The sequence below is a fragment of the Castor canadensis genome, chromosome 4 (genome assembly GCF_047511655.1).
Source record: "Castor canadensis chromosome 4, mCasCan1.hap1v2, whole genome shotgun sequence".
NCBI lineage: Eukaryota > Metazoa > Chordata > Mammalia > Rodentia > Castoridae > Castor > Castor canadensis.
This window is the reverse complement of record NC_133389.1, coordinates 56,856,237-56,876,672: the sequence shown is the minus strand read 5'-3', so window position 1 is coordinate 56,876,672 and position 20,436 is coordinate 56,856,237. Positions and strand designations below refer to the sequence as shown.

At 37.5% G+C, this 20,436-nt stretch overlaps 1 protein-coding gene across 3 annotated transcripts in view; it reads left to right on the top strand.

Moving 5' to 3' along the window:
- Myom1 (myomesin 1) overlaps positions 1–20,436 on the top strand; it is a 128,150-nt gene that overhangs the window by 66,647 nt on the left and 41,067 nt on the right. For all 3 annotated transcript variants that reach the window (XM_074070230.1, XM_074070232.1, XM_074070231.1), the window contains 3 exons: positions 14,417–14,543; positions 16,913–17,097; positions 19,868–19,982. In XM_074070230.1, the coding sequence (XP_073926331.1) occupies positions 14,417–14,543; positions 16,913–17,097; positions 19,868–19,982 (427 nt within the window). The remainder of the gene's footprint in view (positions 1–14,416; positions 14,544–16,912; positions 17,098–19,867; positions 19,983–20,436) is intronic.

The window sequence follows — 20,436 nt, the reverse complement described above, 5'->3', positions numbered from 1 at the left end:
ATTGTCTGCCCTGGCTTGACTTCACAAGCAACATTCTGTAGTAAATACAAGTAGTTTTACTAACCAGGCAGGATTTACATTTCCTTTTTTTGCAATACTGGGGTGTGAACTCAGGGCCTACACCTTGAGCCACTCCACCAGTCCTTTTTTGTGATGGGTTTTTTCAAGATAGGATCTTGCAAACTATTTGCCCTGGCTGGCTTTGAACGGAATTCCTAATGATTTCTGCCTCCAGAGTAGCTAGGATTATAGGTGTGAGTCACTAGCACCCAGCCAGGATTTTTACATCTGATCATTACACATAAGCATAATTTCATAGAATATCTACCATAAAATACATACTTAATGTGAAAACTAACATTTCTTTCACAATCTGCAAAGTTTCTATAATCAATATGTCACTAGCTTCAAGAGTCCCAGATTCCAAATGACTGTGGAATTTTTTTACTTTCAGTGTCCAAATCACAAATGATAAAGGAACATTAGTCTTCACAGCCTGACTTGGCTGTCTACCTGTGATGTGTTCCCTACAATAGTGGCTCTGAGTTTGAGGCCCGCCTGTGGCTGCATAGAGAAGCCCTGTCTCAAACGTAATATGGCCATCATAGGGATGTTCCCATCTACTTGGTGGCCTCCACTGCTCAGACCACCCCAGGGCACTTGAAGGGGTCTCCCTGTTGGCATGGCTAATGGTTCTCCTGTTTAGAGCATCCTTAGACGGGCCCAAGTTGCCATTTCCTGACACTTACAGAACCCCTCGCTGTGAGCATTCAGAGCAGGGAAGGCCAGGGAATCATGCTTTCCCAACTCAATGCCATACTCTTTGAATTAACTTCTGGAATTTATGAAATATCACACAAATACTGGGAGTGCCTAATCTGAATTCCTCCAAGTTGGTATGTATAGCTAGAACGAATTCTCTTTTTGAGACAGGGTCAAACTTACTGTGTAGTCCTCTTCTCTATAATCCTCCTGCCTCTACCTCCTCAGACCTAGGATTACAGGTATTAACCACCAAGCATGACCTGATATCTTTTTTATAACATGTCTGCTCAAAGTTTTTGCCCATTTTTCTAATGGCTTTCTTATTGACATACAAAGTCTTTTATATGCCATGGATATAATTCCCTTGTGGCTCTGTAACTTGCATGAATCTTCTTCCACTTCATGGCTTGTTCATCCTCCTTTATGGTGACCACATTAATTTTCATGTCAAATTTATGGTAGCCAGGCTTCCCAGAATTTGCTTTGTCCTTAGTAATTTTTGTGCCCTGTTGAAAAAAGGCCTTCTCCATTCCAAGGTCATGGAGATGCTATACTTGATTATATTCTAAAAGCTTTATAGTTTTGCTACCTACATCTCAGTCATTGATTCACCTTTAAATTTCATATATGCTGTGAGGTAAGGATCAAAATAAATTTCCCCCAGTGTAGACCTAGTAGTTCCAATACCATCTGATAAAGTTTGTCCTTTCCCTGCTGTTCTCCAAGCTACCTGTCAAGTGTCCTTACATGCATGGGTCTATTTCTGCTGTCGATTCTGTTCCAATGGTGTGTTAGTCCACCACTGGACCAATGCCATACTGATTCAGTTATCACAGCTTTATAGCTGAATTTGATAACTGATAGAACAGCTTCTCCCAGTTTATTCTTTTGGTAGGGCTAGTCATATCCCTTTGCAATTTGCTATAAACTATAAAATTGAGTTATGGAGTTCTACCAAAAACCAAGACAAAACAGAAACAAAAGCACAATAATAAAAATATTAAACTTAAAAAACCTATTAGAATTCTGATTTAAATTGCACTGAATTTTTAATAAATTAAAGAATAACTGACATTTTAAAAATATTGAATCTTCTAACCCATGAACATTTATTTTGATTTTTTTTAATTTCCCATGAAAGTTGTTTTGGGGGGATTCTTTCTTTAAGGTTTTTATTGCATATGATTTTATACAGGGGGGTTCATCGTGACATTTTCTCATATACATATATTGTACCCAGGTTTGGTTCATCCCCTCCATTATTATCCCTCTTCCCAACCACCCTTCTTCTTAAAATGACTTTCACAAGTTTCAGTGTTCCATATTCAAACATGCATAGAAAGTATGTCAACCACTTTCTATACAATAATGAATGTAGAATATTTAAACCTGTTGAAATCACCATAAGAAGCAGACTAAAATAGAAAGGAGAAAAATGAAGGGAAATGAACCAATTTGGGATATAATACATATAAACACAGAAATGTCATAATGAAAACTCTGTATGGCTATGCTAAAGAAACAAAAATGTCTTTTTTTCAAAATGATGGACAGGAGGGTAAAACAGGTCCTGGATGAGGGTTGGTACCAGTGGGAGAGGAAAGGATATAGAGGAAGGGTGTAGGAGGTGAATATGGGGAAATATCATGCACTCGTGTGTTAAAATGAAACAATGATATCTGGTGAAGCTGTTCTAAGAAGGGGGAAGGAGGATAAAAGAGAATAATGGAGGGGGTGAATCGAACTAAGATATATTGTAAGCACTTTTGTAAATGTCACAATGCACCCCTAGTACAATAATATGCTAATCAAAATAAAAGTTAAAAAAAAGAAAGTACATCAACCGTATTCTCCCTCCCTTACCCTCTTCACTTACCCTCCTCCTCCGCAATTACTCTCCCCTTAATATGACCTGTTTTATATTCCTGTCCTTCACTGTTTAAAAGTGTCTGTTCATTGTTCAGTGGGGATATTGCAATGGTATTTTACCTATAAATATGTTGTGCTTAAATCAGTCTAACTCCTGAGGACTGCTCTTTCTTCCCCTTTTCCCCCTACACTGTATCGTTCAGCAGTTTTCAGTATGTTTCATTGTGTCTTGTTCCTACACAGATATGATGTATTTCAATGTTATTCACTCTATCATTCTTTTCTTCTTTTCTGGCTCTCTTCATCTCCTCTAACAATGCCACTTTAGAAACACATTTATATACAATAATGAATATATATATTATATGATAAAGAATATCTATATAGATAGATAGCTATATCTTGCTTGTATTTGTGTTCAGATCTATCTAGATGAGAGAAAACACATGACCTTTGTCTTTCTGAATTTCTGAACCTGGCTTATGTCAGTTAATATGATGTTCTTCAGTTCCATCCATTTACCTACAGATGACAAAATTTCATTCTTCTTCATGGCTGAATAAAATTCCATTGAATTTTTGTTATATATATTCCATATATATATGTATACATAAATCACATTTTCTTAAGCCACTCATCAGTTGCAGAGCAGCTGGGCTGTTTCCATAGCTTGGCTATTGTGAATAGCACTGCAGTAAATATGGGTGTGCAGGTGCCTCTATTGTATCCTGATTTGCATTACCTCAGAGATATATCTATGTGTGACATTGCTGCGTCATATGACAGTTCTAGTTTTCGTTTTCTGAGGAGCCTCAATGCTTATTTCTATAGTGATTATACTAATTTATGTTCCCAGCAACTGCGTATGAGGGTTTCTTTTTCTTGCATCCTCGCCAACATTTGTTGTTGTGTTCACTATGCTAGCCACTCTAACAGGAGTGAGGTGGAATCTTAATGTGGTTTTGATTTGCATTTCCTTTATGGTCAGGAATGTTGAGCATTTCTTCATGTGTGTTTTGACCATTTGGACTTCTTCCTTTGAAAAAGTCTGCTCAGTTCATTTGCTCATTTCTTCATCTTGTCATTGATTCTTTGGGAATTTAGTTTTTTGAGCTCCATGTATATTCTGGTTATTAATCCCTTGTCAGATGTATAGCAAAGATTTTCTCCCATTCTGTGGCCATTTCCTTTGCAGTGCAGAAGCTTTTTAGTTTCATGTTGTCCCATTTGTAAATCCTTTTTCTTAGTTGCTGAGCCAGCAGAGTTCTAGTTAGAAAGTTAATACCTATGCCAATATGTTCCAGTATATTTCCTACTCTTTCCTGCACTAGTTGCAAAGTTTCAGGTCTTATATAAGGTCTTTGATCCATTATCAATTGATATTTGTACAGGGTGAAAACCCATGAGAGTTTTGTAATTCTCTACCGATGTTTCTACTTATATTATTTATTTGTAGATATTTGTATCTTAGAGTTGTAAATAGTATATTTTTGTATCAGCTTTCTGTTGCTCTTATATGAAAAATAACTAATTTTATATATTCATTTTTCATAGCTGTTATATAGATTTTGCTAAATTTTCCTATAATTTTAACATGCTTTCTTTAAGTTCATTTGAATTCTTTCTATATACAGTCATATACGCAATAATGGTAGTTTACTTCTTCATTTCCAGATTTAACTTCATTTCCTTACCTTACTTTCTGCCTTAAGCCTTTAGCACAATGTTGAATAGAAATGGTCCTGTTGTCATTCTAGACATGAGCCTAAACTTAAAGGAAAAAACTTTTCTAACATGTCACCATTCAGTATCATGTTCACTATAGATGTTTTGTAGACAGTATTACCAGTTAAAGAAGTTTTCTACTCCCAGTTTGTCAAGAGTGAATTTAAATTAGTAAAAAAAAAGATTTTCTGAGTCTATTGAGTAATCGTATGATTTTTAATTTAATTTTAATGTAGTATATTCTATTAACCATCTAATATTAAAAACAACCTTGCATTCCTAGTATATACCCAACTTTGACATTAAGGTATCCTCTTTTTATATATACTGGATTGTTTTATAATATTGCTAATTATCACTTAGGATTTTTGCTTCCACCCTCAAGTGTGAGATTATTTTGAGACTAGAATTAATACTGATACCAATATCTGACAAGAATACTAAAGAAGGGAGAATTGCACGATAATTTTACTTTGTTGAGCTAGAACTCACATACTATAAAACTCACTCATTTAAAATGTTTCTTTATATATTTTGAAGTGGCATTATTATATGCATGCAAAGTGATTTATTTGCCTTGAAATGTGTATTTCTGGTACTGTTATAGATGTCCCAGTTTTCTTTTGGTTAGTGTTTACATGGTATGTAATTTTTCATCCTTTAATTTTTCAGTCTTTCTGTGACTTTATGCTTTTTATGTTTCTCAGAAATAGCAGCTTTTTTTCCTTCTCATCAGTCTTAGTCATTTAGAAGTATTTAATATTATTATAGATTTTTAACCAATTATTTTATTTTGTGCTTTCTTTTGTTATATGTCTTGTTTTCTGTCCTTTCTTGGGCAGAAATTATTCTGCTTTTACCATACGCTACCGTAAATGGTATAGATTCTGGAGACTTGGGATTGGTTTGTTTGGAATGGCTGAGCAAACTTAAAATCTGTTGCTCTTCCATTTGTTTTATCCTTATTCCAGAAGCATAAAGGCCTTACAATACTTTATTCCATTTACCCTCTTCCCAATTTATATGTGTATGTATGTGTGTCTTGATCTTTTTTAATATTGATTATTGCTTTAATAGAGATAATATTTGTTTAGAGTTGCCTAAATATTTACCATTTTATTTCTTTTTAATTCCTCGTCTTTGTCTATAGCCATACCACCCTGAATGCACCCAACCTCGTCTAATTCTTCATCTTTGACCTTCCATCTGATATTGTTTCCTTTTTCCTTAAGTAAATATTTCTGAGTTTCCTTCAGTGAGCATATTCTGAGGACAAGCTCTCTTCACTTTTGTTTGTCTGAAAATATCGTTATTTTTTTCCTCATTTTATAAACATACTTTTCCTGGGTAAAAATTCCACAATGGTAGTTTTTTTTCTTTCCTTGAAGATATAATTTCATTGTCTTCTGGTCATTGTTGCCCTGACATGTCAACTCACTCTGTTTCTTCATTGAAGGTAATGTTGGTCCTAGCATTTAAACTCAGGGACTCATGCTTGCTAGGCAGACACTCTATCACTTGAGCCATTCCACCAGCCCTTTTTAGTGATGAGGTTTTGTTTGTTTGTTTGTTTTTATTCACTTATTCACATGTGCATACATTGTTTGGGCCATTTCTCAAGGCTGCCCCCTGCCCCCTCCATCTCCCCCCATCCCCCTCGCTTCCAAGCGGAACCTATTCTGCCATATCTCTAATTTTGTTGAAGAGAAAGAATAAGCAATAAGAAAGACAAAGCGTTTTGCTAGTTGAGTTAAGGATAGCTATACAGAGAGATTCCTAGCATTGCTTCTATGTACAAATGTGTTACAACCCAAGTTGATTCATCTCTAACTGATCTTTACACTGGTTCCTGATCCTCTTCTCATGTTGGCCTCTGTCACTTTAAGGTTTCTGTATTAGTTCCTCTGCAGTGGGGACATCAAACACTTTCATGTTTTGGGTTTCTACCCTATCCCCATACTTCCTGTGTGTGCTCTCCCCTTATCATGTGACACAAGTCCAACCACATTGCTGTATTTGCCCTAGATCTAAAGTCCACATATGAGGGAGAGCATACAATTTTTGGTCTCTGAGCCTGGCTAACCTTGCTCAGAATGAGGTTCTGCAGTTCCATCCATTTACTTGCAGATGATAAGATTTCATTCTTCTTCGTGGCTGAGTAAAATTCCATTGTGTATAAATTCTACATTTTCTTAAGCCATTCTTCAGTAGTGGGGCATCTTGGCTGTTTCCATAACTTGGCTATTGTGAATAATGCTGCAATAAACATGGGTGTACAAGTACCTCTGGAGTAATCTGTGTCCCATTCCTTTGCGTGTATCCCCAGGAGTGGGATTGCTGGATCATATGACAGATCTATGTTTAGATTTTTTAAGAAGCCTCCATATTTTTTTCCAGAGTGGTTGTACTAGTTTACATTCCCACCAGCAGTGTACAAGGGTTGCTTTTTCCCCACATCCTGGCCAACACGTGTTGTTAGTGGTGTTTTTGATGATGGCTATTCTAACAGGGTGAGATAGAATCTTAGTGTGGTTTTGATTTGCATTTCCTTTATGGTTAGAGATGTTGAGCACTTTTTCATGTGTTCTTTGGCCCTTTGAATTTCTTCTTTTGAAAAAGTCTGTTTAGTTCAGTTGCCCATTTCTTTATTGGTTCATTGATTTTGGGAGAGTTTAGTTTTGTAAGTTCCCTGTAGATTCTGGTTATCAGAATAGGATAACCAGATGTATAGCTGGCAAATATTTTCTCCCACTCTGTAGGTGGTCTCTTCAGTTTAGAGACCATTTCTTTTGTTGTGCAGAAGATTTTTAATTTTATGAAGTCTCATTTGTCCATCCTTTCTCTTAGTTGCTCAGCTGCTGGGGTTCTATTGAGGAAGTCCTTGCCTATACCTATTAATTCCAGAGTTTCGTACTAACTTCAGAGTTTCGGGTCTGATATTAAGGTCTTCTTCATTGTAGTCAGGTTTGCCAGGGGTCTGTCAATCCTATTTATTTTTTCAAAGAACCAACTTTTTGTTTCATTGATTCTTTGTATGGTTTTTTGTTGTTGTTGTTTATTTCTATTTCTTTGATTTCGGTCTTTATTTTTATTATATCTCTCCTTCTGGTTGTTTTGGGATTTGCTTGTTCTTGTTTTTCTAGGAGTATGAGATGAAGCATTAGGTCACTGATTTGAACTCTTTCTGTCCTTTTAATATATGCACTCATAGCTATAAACTTTCCACTTAGGACTGCCTTTTTTGTGTCCCATAGGTGCCAGTAGGTTGTGTTTTCATTTTCATTAACTTCCAGGAACCTTTTAATTTCCTCTTTTATTTCATCAATGACCCATTGATCGTTGAGCAATGTGTTGTTCAGCTTCCAACTGTTTGTATGTTTTTTACTGTTGTTTTTGTTGTTGAGTTTTAGTACATTGTGATCAGATAGAATGCATGGGATTATTTCTATTTTGTTATATTTGCTAAGGGTTGTTTTGTGTCCTAAGATATGGCCAATGTTGGAGAAGGTTCCATGGGCTGCTGAGAAGAATGTATATTGTACAGGAGTTGGATGAAATATTCTGTAGACATCAGCTAGGTCCATTTGATCTATGGTGTGATTTAGATCTAAGATTTCTTTATTGATTTTTTTTGTTTGGATGACCTATCTATTGGTGATAGGGGGGGTATTAAAGTCTCCCACTACCACTGTGTTGGAGTTTATATATGTTTTTAGGTCCTTCAGAGTATGTTTGATGAAATTAGGTGCATTGATGTCATGTACATATAGGTTGATAATTGTTATTTCCTTTTGGTGTATTTCCCCTTTTATCAGTATGGAATGTCCTTCTTTATCTCATTTGACCAATGTAAGCTTGAAGTCTACTTTGTCCGAGATAAGTATTGCTACTCCTGCCTGTTTTGGGAGGCCATTGGCTTGGTAAATCTTCTTCCAGCCTTTTACCCTAAGCCAGTGCTTGTTTCTGTAGATGAGATGGGTCTTCTGTAAGCAACAGATTGTTGAATCTTCCTCTTTAATCCAGTTTGCCAAATGGTGTTTTTTGATGGGGGAGTTAAGTCTGTTAACATTCAGTGTTAGTATTGATAGGCATGTGGTGATTCCTGTCATTTAGTTGTTTTTATTGTTTAAGGGTTTGATTGTGTGTAGCTGAATCAGTGCTACTCTCTACTTTCTTGTCTTTTCTTCACCTGTGTTTTGGTACTGCCCATCCTTTCATGGTTTTGTTTGCTTTCATTTTCTATGTGCAGAATTCCTTGAAGAATCTTTTGTAGTGGTGGCTTGGTGGTCATATATTGTTTTAGTTTTTGCTTGTCATGGAAGACTTTTATTGCTCCATGTATTTTGAATGATAGTTTTGCTGGGTATAGTATCCTATGGTTGAAGTTATTTTCATTCAGTGCCTGGAATACCTCACTCTGTGCTCTTCTCGCTTTTAAGGTTTCCGTTGAGAAATCTGCTGTGATTTTGATTGGTTTACCTTTGTATGTTATTTGTTTTTTTCTCTCTTACAGCCTTCAATATTCTTTCTCTATTCTCTGTGCTTGTTGTTTTAACGATAATATGTTGCGGGGTAATTCTATTTTGGTCAAGTCTGTTTGGTGTCCTGGAGGCTTTCTGTACCTGAGTGGGCATAGCTTTCTCTAGATTTGGGAAATTTTCTGATATTATTTTGTTGAATATACTATGAATTCCTTTTGCTTGTACCTCTTCTCCTTCTTCAATGCCCATGATTCTCAGGTTTGGTCTTTTGATGGAGTCATTGAGTTCTTGCATATTACTCTCACAGGTCTTGAGTTGTTTGAATAAGAGCTCTTCAGTTGTTCCTTTAATTTCCATTTCATCTTCAGGTTCTGAGATTCTGTCTTCTGCTTGTTCTTGTCCGCTGGAGTGGCCTTCCATTTTGTTTTGTATTTCTGTTTCATTCTTTTTTCTGAGGTTTTCTATATTATGGGTCACTTCCTCTTTAATATTGTCAATCTTCATCCTTAATTCATTTATCTCTCTATTTATGGTGTTCTCTGTTTCACTTTGGTATTCATTTAGGGTTCCCATGAGTTCATTTATTTGTTTTTGTGTCTTCTCATATTCTTTATCTTTGTTGTCTTGGAATTTCTGGAGTTCTTTTTCTTGCAGGATTTCTCCTTTCAGGGTGTTCTTGTGGGCTTCGTTAGGTTCCTTGGAATAGTTTATCTTTGTTTTGTTGGAGTCTGGAACTGGGTATCCATTTTCTTCATTTCCCTCTGAATCCTTTACTAATTTATTTTTGGGGGGAGAATAGTTTCCATCCCTTTTTCGTCTTCTCATTGTTCCACTTGGTGCTGTTTCTGTCCCTGGTCTGTGTGTAATTTAGTATTAGCTAACTTACAATAGTAAAACTAATGAAACATAGAAAGAAAGAGAAAAAAGAAAAAGAAAAAAAATAGAGAATCATAGAAATCAACAGAGAGAGATGGTGGACGAACAAACACTTAGAGAAAAAAAATTCCAGGTTCAAGAACAATAGAATTTCAGTCTTAGTAGTTCTGGTGTTACTCCTTCAGCATCCAGTCCTGGTGTTGGTATTTAAACAGAAGCACTGTCTTAGTCTCACCAGGTGGTTGGGGAGACTGGCCAGTTTTTTTTTTTTTTTTCCTGTCTTTCAGCGGCAGCTACTTAGTCAGCTCCTCCCTCAGTGAGGTGTAGCTCATCCTCAGGTTCCAGAGATCAGCTCTGTGGCCCACTAGCTGTCCTGCTTTGGAGTTGGGTTCTCGCTGTGTTGGTTTATTGGGGGCTTGTTACTTTGCTTCATGCCCTTTCTCTGGGGCAAGGTTAGAGATCCGTCAGCTGGCTCTCTGCTGTCAGCGTGTTATGCTAGTTTGTTGACTGTTTTTCAATTTTGCAATGTCATTTGACTTTGGATGTAGCTCACTGGTTCAGGAGATGAGCTTTGTGGACTCCTATCTGCCCTATTTCAGGCAGTAGCTCATCACCCACCCACTGTCAGCCCTCTTCCTTTCCAGGCTTTGTTTACTGAAAGTTCATGCAGAGATCATCTCCTTGCTGCTCCCCCCTTCTCCAGTGCACTCAGAGCACCCCACCCCCTGTGCTACGTGTTCCTTTTCAGTTCCTTGGTTATTATTCAGTTTTTTGCTTTGTTTTTTATTGCAGCACGGGGTCAGTCTGTCCAGGGGGCTATGCTGGTATATCCCAGGGGTAGCTGTGGGAATACTGTGTGCTGCTTATTTGCTCACCTGTTGGTCTGTGTCTCCCAAGAAGGTTTGGAGCCGGCATCTGGCAGTGCAGGAGCCCTCCTGTCTTCTCAGTGTAATGTGGTGTGGAGAAGCTTTGTACAGGCTGGGGGTTCGGGGTGTCAGAGTTTTGCTTGTTCTTGGTGGTTTTTTTTCTGCCAAGTGTGGCTCCAGTGTCTCAGTAAGATTTTTTATTTACGGAGCTCATGCTGTCTGCTTCCTCCCTCTTGTCGCCATCTTGGATTCTATATCTTTATGATGAGTTTTTTCGAGATAGGGTCTTGCCCGTGCTGACTTTGAACCACAATCATCCCGAACTCTGCCTCCCAAGTAGCTAGGATTATAGGCATGAGCTGCCAGCACCTATAATATTTTCACTTTGCTTTTGGTGGGGTACAGTTAAGATATTATCTGTCTAGATAGGACTTTTTAAAAATCCTGCCTACATTTTTTTGGTGGGAAGAGGGTTTTCAGTCTGTGAGTTGAATTCTTTCAGGAAGAAGTTTTCAGAAAATTCTTTTATCTCCTAAAATATTGTTTCTACCCATTCTCTCTCTCCTCTCAAAACTTTAATTAAATATATGTTTGAATTCTCTGTCTTTCATATCTATTAACCACTCTTCTCTCTTTCTCAGCTTAGTCTTTCAGCAGTATGATCTGACTTTCTATCAGTTTATAAATTCTCTTTTCTTTTGCATCTAATTTGTCTGTTGAACACATCCATTATTTTTTTCTTGATGCATTTTTTTGTTTTTCACAGATCACATTTTACATATTTCCTAGTTTACTGTGTCCTGCAAACTTTTTCACACTAATATATCCCATAATTTCTATTTTGCAAATGGTTAACTATGTGCCCTCACAACGACCCAATCCTGCTGAGGGATATAGAACACATTAGGTAAAGAGCAGAAACATTATAAGAATTTCAGTATTCCCCACAGAATAGGAGAAAATCTTTGCCAGCTATTCATCTGATAAGGGACTAATATACAGAGTCTGCAAGGAACTCAAAAAACTCAACCCCCAAAGAATCAATATCCCAATGAAGAAATGAGCACATGAATTAAACAGAGAATTCTCTAAGGAAGAGGTACAAATGGCCAGTAAATACATGAAGTGTTCAACTTCCCTGGTTATAAAAGAGATACAAATCAAAGCTATAGTAAGTACGATTTCATCTCACCCCAGTTAGAATGGCCATATTCAAGGGCAAAAACAACAACAAATGCTGGCAAGGATGTAGTGAAACAGGAACCCTTATACACTGTTGGTGGTAATGCAAATTAGTACAAAATTATGGAAAGCAGTATGGAGACTCCTCAAAAAGCTAAGAATAGAACTGCCATATGATCCAGTGATACCACTCCTGGGAATATATCCAAAGAACTGTAAATCAGGATACAGTAGAGACACTTACATGCCAATGTTTATCATAGCACTATTCACAATAGTCAAGCTATGGAAACCCAAATGCCCTACAATAGATGAATGGTATATATGTACCATGGAGTTTTATTCATTCATAAGGAAGAATGACACCATATGGTTTGAAGGTAGAGGAATGCAATTAAAAGACATCATGTTAAGTGGCATAAGCCAGGTTCAGAAAGACAAAGGCCACATGTTTTCTCTCGTGTGGAAGATAGATACAAAAGATAAATGTACACAAAGACAAACATCATCAAATACAATCTCATATGTAGAATGTGTTTGTAATAGTGGAACTACTCTATGGAACTTGGGGAAGGAGGGAAAGGAAAAGACAGAGTGTCAACAATATTGTAAAACATAACATCTGTGAAGGAAGAGGATATAACAATATGTATTGAAAGTTGTTGAAGGGGAACTTTGCAGAGAACATTGAAGATTCTAACATAGATGGTTTTGTTATCAGAGTAACATGTTTTTCTGAAATGGTTAGTATAGGCCTTTTATCCAAAAATGAATGTTATTCCCTATTGAAAATGGTGATTGGTGGAGAGTAATCTTCTAATATGCACACTAACTTATGAAAGGGGGACATTGTAGAGCACACTCGAGAGTCTACCTTGAATGGTTTTGATATAGGAGTTACATGTTTCTCTGAAATTCAGCAGAATAGGCCTTTTTTCCCAAAAGTGAATGTTTCTCCAAATTGAATACAATGATACATAGGGAGGAAGCCTGTGAAAAGCACACTCAGTTCAAAGGTGAACATTATAAAGAACAGTCAAGATTCTAGGTTGTGGTTTGTTATAGGAGGCACATTTTTCTCTGAAATTCAGGAGTATTAACCTTTTTCCCCAAAAATGAATGATTGTCCCAATTGAAAATGGTGATAAATAGGGAGTAATCCTCTGACATGTACACTCAGTTAAAAAAGGGAAACATTGTAGAGAATACTCAAGATTCTACCTTCAATGGTTTTGTGATAGGAGTTACGTGTTTCTCTGACACTCAGCAGTTTAGGCCTTTTTTCCCCAAAATGAATCTTTGTCCCAACTGAAAACAGAGGTAGGTAGAGAGTAATGCTCTGACACACTCACTCAGTTATCAAAGGGGAACATTGTAGAGAACACTCAAGAGTCTACCATTAATGATTTTGTGATAGAAGTTACATGTTTCTCTTAAATTCATAGTATAGGCCTGATTTTCCAAAAATGAATGTTCCTCCCAATTTCAAACAGTGATAGATAGGGAGGACTCCTCTGATACACATGCTCAGTTCTCAAAGAGGAACATGGTAGAGATAACTCAAGATTCTAACTTAGATGGTTTTGCTGTAGCAGTTACCTGTTGCCCTGAAATTCAGTAGTATAGACCATTTTTCCTAAAAATGAATGCTTCTAATTGAAAAGAGTGATAAATAGGGAGTACTACTCTGAAAAGCACACTCGGTTCTCAAAGGCAAGCATTGTAAAGAACAGTCAAGATTCAACTTAGATGGTTTTTTTATAGGAGGCACATGTTTCTTTGAAGTAAAGGACTTTTTTTTCCCAAAAATGACTGTTTCTTCCAATTGAAAATGATAATAGATAAGGAGTAATCCTATGACATCCACACTCAGTTCTCAATGGCAAACATTGTAGGGAACACTGAGGATTCATGACCTCTGTGACTTAAAATGATCCACTTTTTCTAGTCATAGTGTCCATGAGCGAGGAGCCTGAGAACAGCTCCATCTAGGTTGCATTCTCATCCAGGGTTTCAGTTCCTCTTCTAAGCTATGTGTGAGTTGCTGGCAGAATTCACTTCCTTGCAGCTATAGGGCTAAGGCCTTCAACTCTGAGATACTGCTCTTCAAATGCAAATGGCTAGGAAGCTCACAGAATCACATTTGCTTCTTCAAGGCCACTAGAACAATGATTCTCTTGAGGAAGGACCTAAGCTCCATTTTAAAAGTTCTTCTCTGAGTAAGCCAGGCTCATCCAGGATGGAACCTGAGCCTAACACATGCTCTACCATCTTGCCACATCCCCAACCTTTCCATTTTGATTAACCCAAAATCAACTAATTAAGAACCCTAATTATATCTGTAATATCCTTTCTCCTTTGCCATATGGTGTAATTTAATCATAGGACTGATATTCCAATACCTTTGCCATATTCTTTAGGCTACAAGCAGGTCATGAGTTCACCTACATTCCAGAGGACATTACAAAACAGTGTGACTCATGGCAGTCACCCAAGGCTGTATCCAACACAAGAGGTAAATAAATAAAATGTTGAACAACTAAAAGTGAGATCACCATAGAGTGTGTCTGACACAGGTGGCAAATAAAAGTTAACCAACTAGAAGATACAATCCTGAGACATTCACTACCTGGAATGTTTTTGATGTTTCAGATCAGTGACTTGAAGGAAAACATGGTATATCAATTCCAAGTGGCAGCCATGAACATTGCTGGATTGGGGGCTCCCTCAGCAGTAAGTGAATGCTTCAAATGTGAAGAGTGGACCATTGCTGTTCCAGGTAAACCGTGGAAACCATGTTGAGTACTGAACTTAAAAGTTTCTTCCAGCAGAACTTACAGTCTAAAACTAAATGAAATATTATACATATAACATCCAAGAGAAAAGAATTCTTTTTTTAAGGGAAAAGAATTCTATTGGCCTATCATGCTTACCTAAAATACTTTTATGATAATACTAAATAATACATAGCAATATAAAATTGAGAATAAGATCCTTATGCTTGTATTCCAAATAAATCCCAGAGCCCCCATTGCTCTGACTCTCCTTGGAATAGGTCTGACAGAAGTATACAATTTGAGTGCCAAATGAGCATTTACAAAGAATTGCAGTCTTCACTTTTGCTTCTTAAAGTCAATTAAAAAGCATACAATTCATGTCCCACAGCAAAATTTATCAAAAACGTCTTCCTGAATATACATTCTCCCATTGCTCTGAAGTGTCACTTATCAACCCCCCCAAAGCTCTCTCTCCAGACATGGCTTCTGTGGCTTCTCCTTGTTATCTGTCCTCTGGCCTCCTCCCAGTTCTTGATTATGTTACATATCTGGATTTAACATGCCTTCCTGAGATATAAATCTGCCTTCTCTGCACTTGGTTCTATGACTTCCCAATCTCTCTCTCCGTCTCTCTCCCTTTGGAAGTTGTCATAGAGGGTATTTGGAGAAGCAGGAAATAATATTAGAAAGGGGAAGAAAACCTTACCTAGGCTTACACCTCTTCTAAAACTGTAAAACCAAACAAATGTAAAAATTGAATACAAACAAATTTACTAAGCAATAAGTTTCAAACTAACCATGTCAATGTATTTGGGGGATAGCATTATTGTGCTTCTGATGGTACTAATTTCAGAGACCCAAATACTTTGATTGGCACATGATGACTTAATTCTCCCTCCTAGGTTTGATGCTCAACATATCTAATAACTAGCATGGTACCATCATAGACCACCTGAGCTCCCTAGGTCACATTAGGGCATCCTCGGTAGACAACAGTCCTGCACCCACTGCCACCTTTACCTCTACATGTCACACCATGGTAAAGTGCTAATATTTAAATATATTTCCATACAAGACGTCAGACTATAGAGATGATGCATATTTGAAACTGGTAAGCCAGAGTAAATGGTCAAATATTGAACTATCAGTTGCAAAACATCAAAGTCGAGCATGGTAGAGTCTGTATTTGTTGTTGCTTCAGGTGATTTTGATTGGTTGGTTAGAAATCATTTGTAATTTGAAATAAAAGAAAAAAGAATCACCTAAATAGCAGCTGGTAGTCACACAAAGATAGGAATGATCACAGAGTAGTTTGGACTCTGCCAAGAATGCAGAGCACACACATAGGGCGTATCCTGACTGATCCTTCAGGGGTTATCAAGTTATTTGCCTTCTGGGAGCATTTTGTTAATTTCCTAAGGATGCTTGAGATCAGTCAATGTAAAGTGCCTGATAGTATGAAGCACAGATTCAAGGTCCATGGGGTCAATTATATTTACTTTGGTTTGGACAGGTGGAGTGGTTCAAGTGATAGTAGTACCTTGCTTAGTTAAGCATGAGGCCCTGAGTTCTAAACCCCAGTACTACCACAAAAAAATCTCACTACTTCGGTGAAATTTTTTCACAAACTGTAAGCTTTCATTCATTTTTACCCATGTGTGAGGTATATACTTCAGGGAAAAGAGTCTCTCTAAATGGAAGTTACTCCTTTTTTCTTTGAAAGAACTATTACTATCTATATTCATATGCTTTCAAATAGAGTTGCTTTCTTCAAACTACTGGAGATTGAGACTCTCAATCAAAAATAATTTTTAAAATGATAATACTAAGAAATAATAAAAAGTTTAATGAAGAAAAATTAATAAAAAGAATCTGAAACAATGAAACCTGTTGAAATCATTTTAAGTGGAGGAGTGGGAAGGATGAGGGAGAATGATGGTAGGGATGAACCTAACCAAGGTACATTGTAAGCATATACATAAATGTCACAATAAAGTCTCCTGTACAACTAATATAAAAATGTTTTTAAAAATTTACCTGAATCAGTCACTACACCAAACTGTACTGAGGAAAGGTAAAAACCACAGGCCTGGGGATAGCCTAAAGGGAGTTGTAATCCAGCTCCAAGAAGAACCTTGACATGTCCTTGTCCACCTGCCCCCCAGGACTTAATAAGTTGATGCAGAGCAGTTGTGGAAACTTTATATGAAATGACTGCAACATACATACTTTCATGGGAATGCTTGATTTAAAAAAGGAACACCAGTGTCACATTCAGCTGTAAGACCTTACATGTGGTTGTAAATTTATACATATTTGAGTTTTCTTATCTACCTTATGATTTCTATTCATTGTCTTCTCTCTCTGTCAGGACCACCTCACAGTCTTAAATACAGTGAAGTCAGGAAGAACTCCCTGGTTCTCCAATGGAAACCTCCAGTCTACTCTGGACGGACTCCAGTCACTGGTTATTTTGTGGACTTAAAGGAGGCTAATGCCAAAGATGACCAATGGCGAGGACTCAATGAGGCAGCCATTAAAAACAAATACCTAAAGGTAGGAGAATACTCAGAGCATGCTTGTTTCCTCAAAAAAGTTAATATTAACTTTAAAGTTGGCAAGTGTAAGTATCTCTGCCTTGGTCTGTTTCATATATTGGCTCCTGGTAAGATTCTACTTGTCAGTGGTTAGGATTGGTGGTGGGGGGGTGGGGTAGGGTTCTTGGTGCTTGAAAGGAATTCACCTGAATTCCTTAGCCTGGCTTTGAAAAACATCTACCTGCTCCTTCTTCCTCTTTTCAGCTTTACTTCCCTCACATTTTTTTTGCCCACAGTCTTAAAACATTACTTCTTGTTACCATTCCCCAAAGGTGACTTTTTCTCTCCTACCTCTAGTTGACTTCTTAATTGAGGGTACCATTTTTATACTGTTCACACCAGTATACCTGTAACTGCAGGTTCTTTTGAGTTATGCTGTCTCACTTCACTGCTCCTTCACGTTTGTGCCCATGTGAGCAATCAGAGATTAGTGGGATGGGTTCATTCAACTCGTGACTTTAGCCATGTCATTGCCCTCTGGATTCCACTAGAGTGTGCTAACTGAACCAGTGTGCATAACTCTTGCTAGCAAAGACTGTTGCAGTATTGCCACCAAGTCACTCACTTGTGCAGGATGGAAATCTCAAAAGCATGTTTTCCCAAGTTACTGGCAGAGCACCTGAAGACCCTGAATCCACAATAGGACCCTCAGAAACCATTGTGGTGTATGAATCCAATTACAATGAAACGTGACTTCACCCAATCATTCAGAAAATTGCAACACTGCTTTCAAACGAGATTTAGCTAGACACAATGCACACTTTCTTTTTTTCCTTTCATATTAATAATTACAGCCTGGTGAGCCAGGGTAATAAGAAGGGAGTGATTGCAATGTGGATGGAGAAGGCAAGGGACCATGGTTCCTTTTCAAATTATAGGGAAGGAAAAAAAATCCAAGGAAAAGAGAGTAGCTGTACATTACATATTTGTGGTGCTGTAGAAGCCAGTGATCCTTGTCCTCAGGGTGATAGAAGAGTGGAGGTGTGATCCTGTCACACCAGTGACTACAAATCAGAATGTAGATCTCCTTCCTGTATGCCACAGAAACCTGACTCACAGCCACCCATCACCTATATGACAGGTGCAGATATGTCAGGCACCTGGAGATCAGCCTATTTTTAATCACAAGGAAATGTTTCTGTTCCTTTCTGGAAGTTCATAGTTTACTGGCATTATTTCTAAACATAAAATCTGAAATGCATCAAATTCTATCCATTTAGTCTGAGTTCAAGTTCACTTCAGATTGAAATTCATTTTAAAAATCCACTATCTCCAATGAAAACTATCACTACAAAAAAATGGTAGCATTCTGTTGTCACCAACACGATACCATCAGATAGATTAAAAACCTAACAATTTACTGAATACCCGGTTTAAATACATGGTCACAAATACGTCACCTAATTATTTGATTTAAGCCACATTTTGGTTATTGATCTCCATTACAGCATTGGTGATAGGGGAGAGTTATGCCCTCTATGGATAATAAAATTCCTTCTTAATATATATTTTAAATACATATTTGTTTTAAACATAAAAATATAATTTTGATAAAATATTAGCCAGTGTTATTAGTATTGGGAATAGTAATGGGACAGTGCAGAACACAAAGAAAGTCACAAAAAATTATGAAGTAGGTTCTCAGCAAACACCTCGATGATTGAAAAACTTGATGATGGGCCTGGTGGCTCAGGCCTGAAATTGTAGCTACTTGGGAGGTAGATACCAGGGATGATTGCAGTTTGAGGACAGCCTTGGTAAAAAGCTCACAAGACCCCATCTCAACCAATGGCTGGGCACAATGGTGCATGCTGGTCATACCAGCTGTGTAGGGAAGCACAATAGGAGGATAATGGTCCAGGCATAAAGCAAGACCCTGTCTCAAAAATAACCAGTGCAAAAAGGGCTGGCTGAACGACTTAAGTAGTAGCAAATGCAAGGCCCTGAGTTCAACCCCCAGTATCACCAAAAAACAAACAAACTTAAGAATGTAGAATTTTAATACACTTGATAATTCACAAATTACTTAAATTCCCTATTATGTTAATGTCTTGTCTAATTAGTGAGAAACAGAGCAATTAAATTTACAAGAACAATGTTTATTTGTTTTCTAGTGCTTTAACATGCCTTTAATTCTCCTCTTTTGTCAAGAATTTCATCTGATATTATTCTTGAAATATCTCAAAAGGATCAGGGCTGGGGGAAGAAGGCATCATGTATGCTACTGTCAGCACTTTGTATTTTTTTTTTTTGGCAGCACTGGGGTTTGAACTCAGGGTCTCATGCTTGCTTGGCAGGCATGCTACAACTTGAGCCACTCCACTAGCCTGTATTTTGCCTTTTTTGACCAAAGAATAAAGCTGCCAGCTCATTTAAAGCATATGTAGATGTACATATACATACATACATATATGTGTATATAAACATATGTATGTGTATATTTATGTGTGTATCTATACATATTTCTAATACTGGAAGTCATTAGAGTATCTAAGGGAGGTACAATGTCAGAGTCGGAAGGGGTCTTAGAACCATATCATCTGCTGACAGCTGGTCCAAAGAGGAGACAGTCTAAAGCCAAAGCCACCCAATTAGTCATAGATGTAATCTGTTCTAGAGCACAAGTGCTATACCCTTGGCACTGTATGACTACATTGTCATCACAGAGGAAGGACACATCTGCTTAAATGACAAAGAACACCTATTGCTTGTATACCTATTTCTTCCAGGTGCAAGGCCTTAAGGAGGGTGTCAGCTACGTGTTTCGTGTCCGTGCCATCAACCAGGCAGGTGTTGGAAAGCCCTCTGACCTTGCTGGCCCTGTTGTGGCAGAAACCCGTCCAGGTGGGTGTTTTACATTTTCATTAAGACACATCTTAGGCTGGGAGTATAGCTCAGTGGTAGGGTGCTTGCCTAGCATCCATAGGACCTGAGTTTGATTCTCACCAAAAAAAAATATTCATCTCATCTGTGTAAGATGGTGAAATAACATTTAACCTACTTTTCTATGTCTTTCCTGATTCTCAAGATCATCAATGTCTATGCCATCTGAGTAATTGATTTATATGACCTTAGCACATGGCAATCATTTATAGCTTCTTAGGCACCTAGGAACAGGAATGAGTCAGGTTTGAAGTGGTCCAGAGGCTATTCTGGTTCACACTTAAAGATAGAAATTCTGAATCAAATTATGCTTCCTGAAACAGCTCTTCCAAGGATACATACTGGAAGTCGTTCCTGTTATGTCCTGTCCATTAAGTCCCCTAAGATATTTTCCAATCATAGAGGAATCCATGAC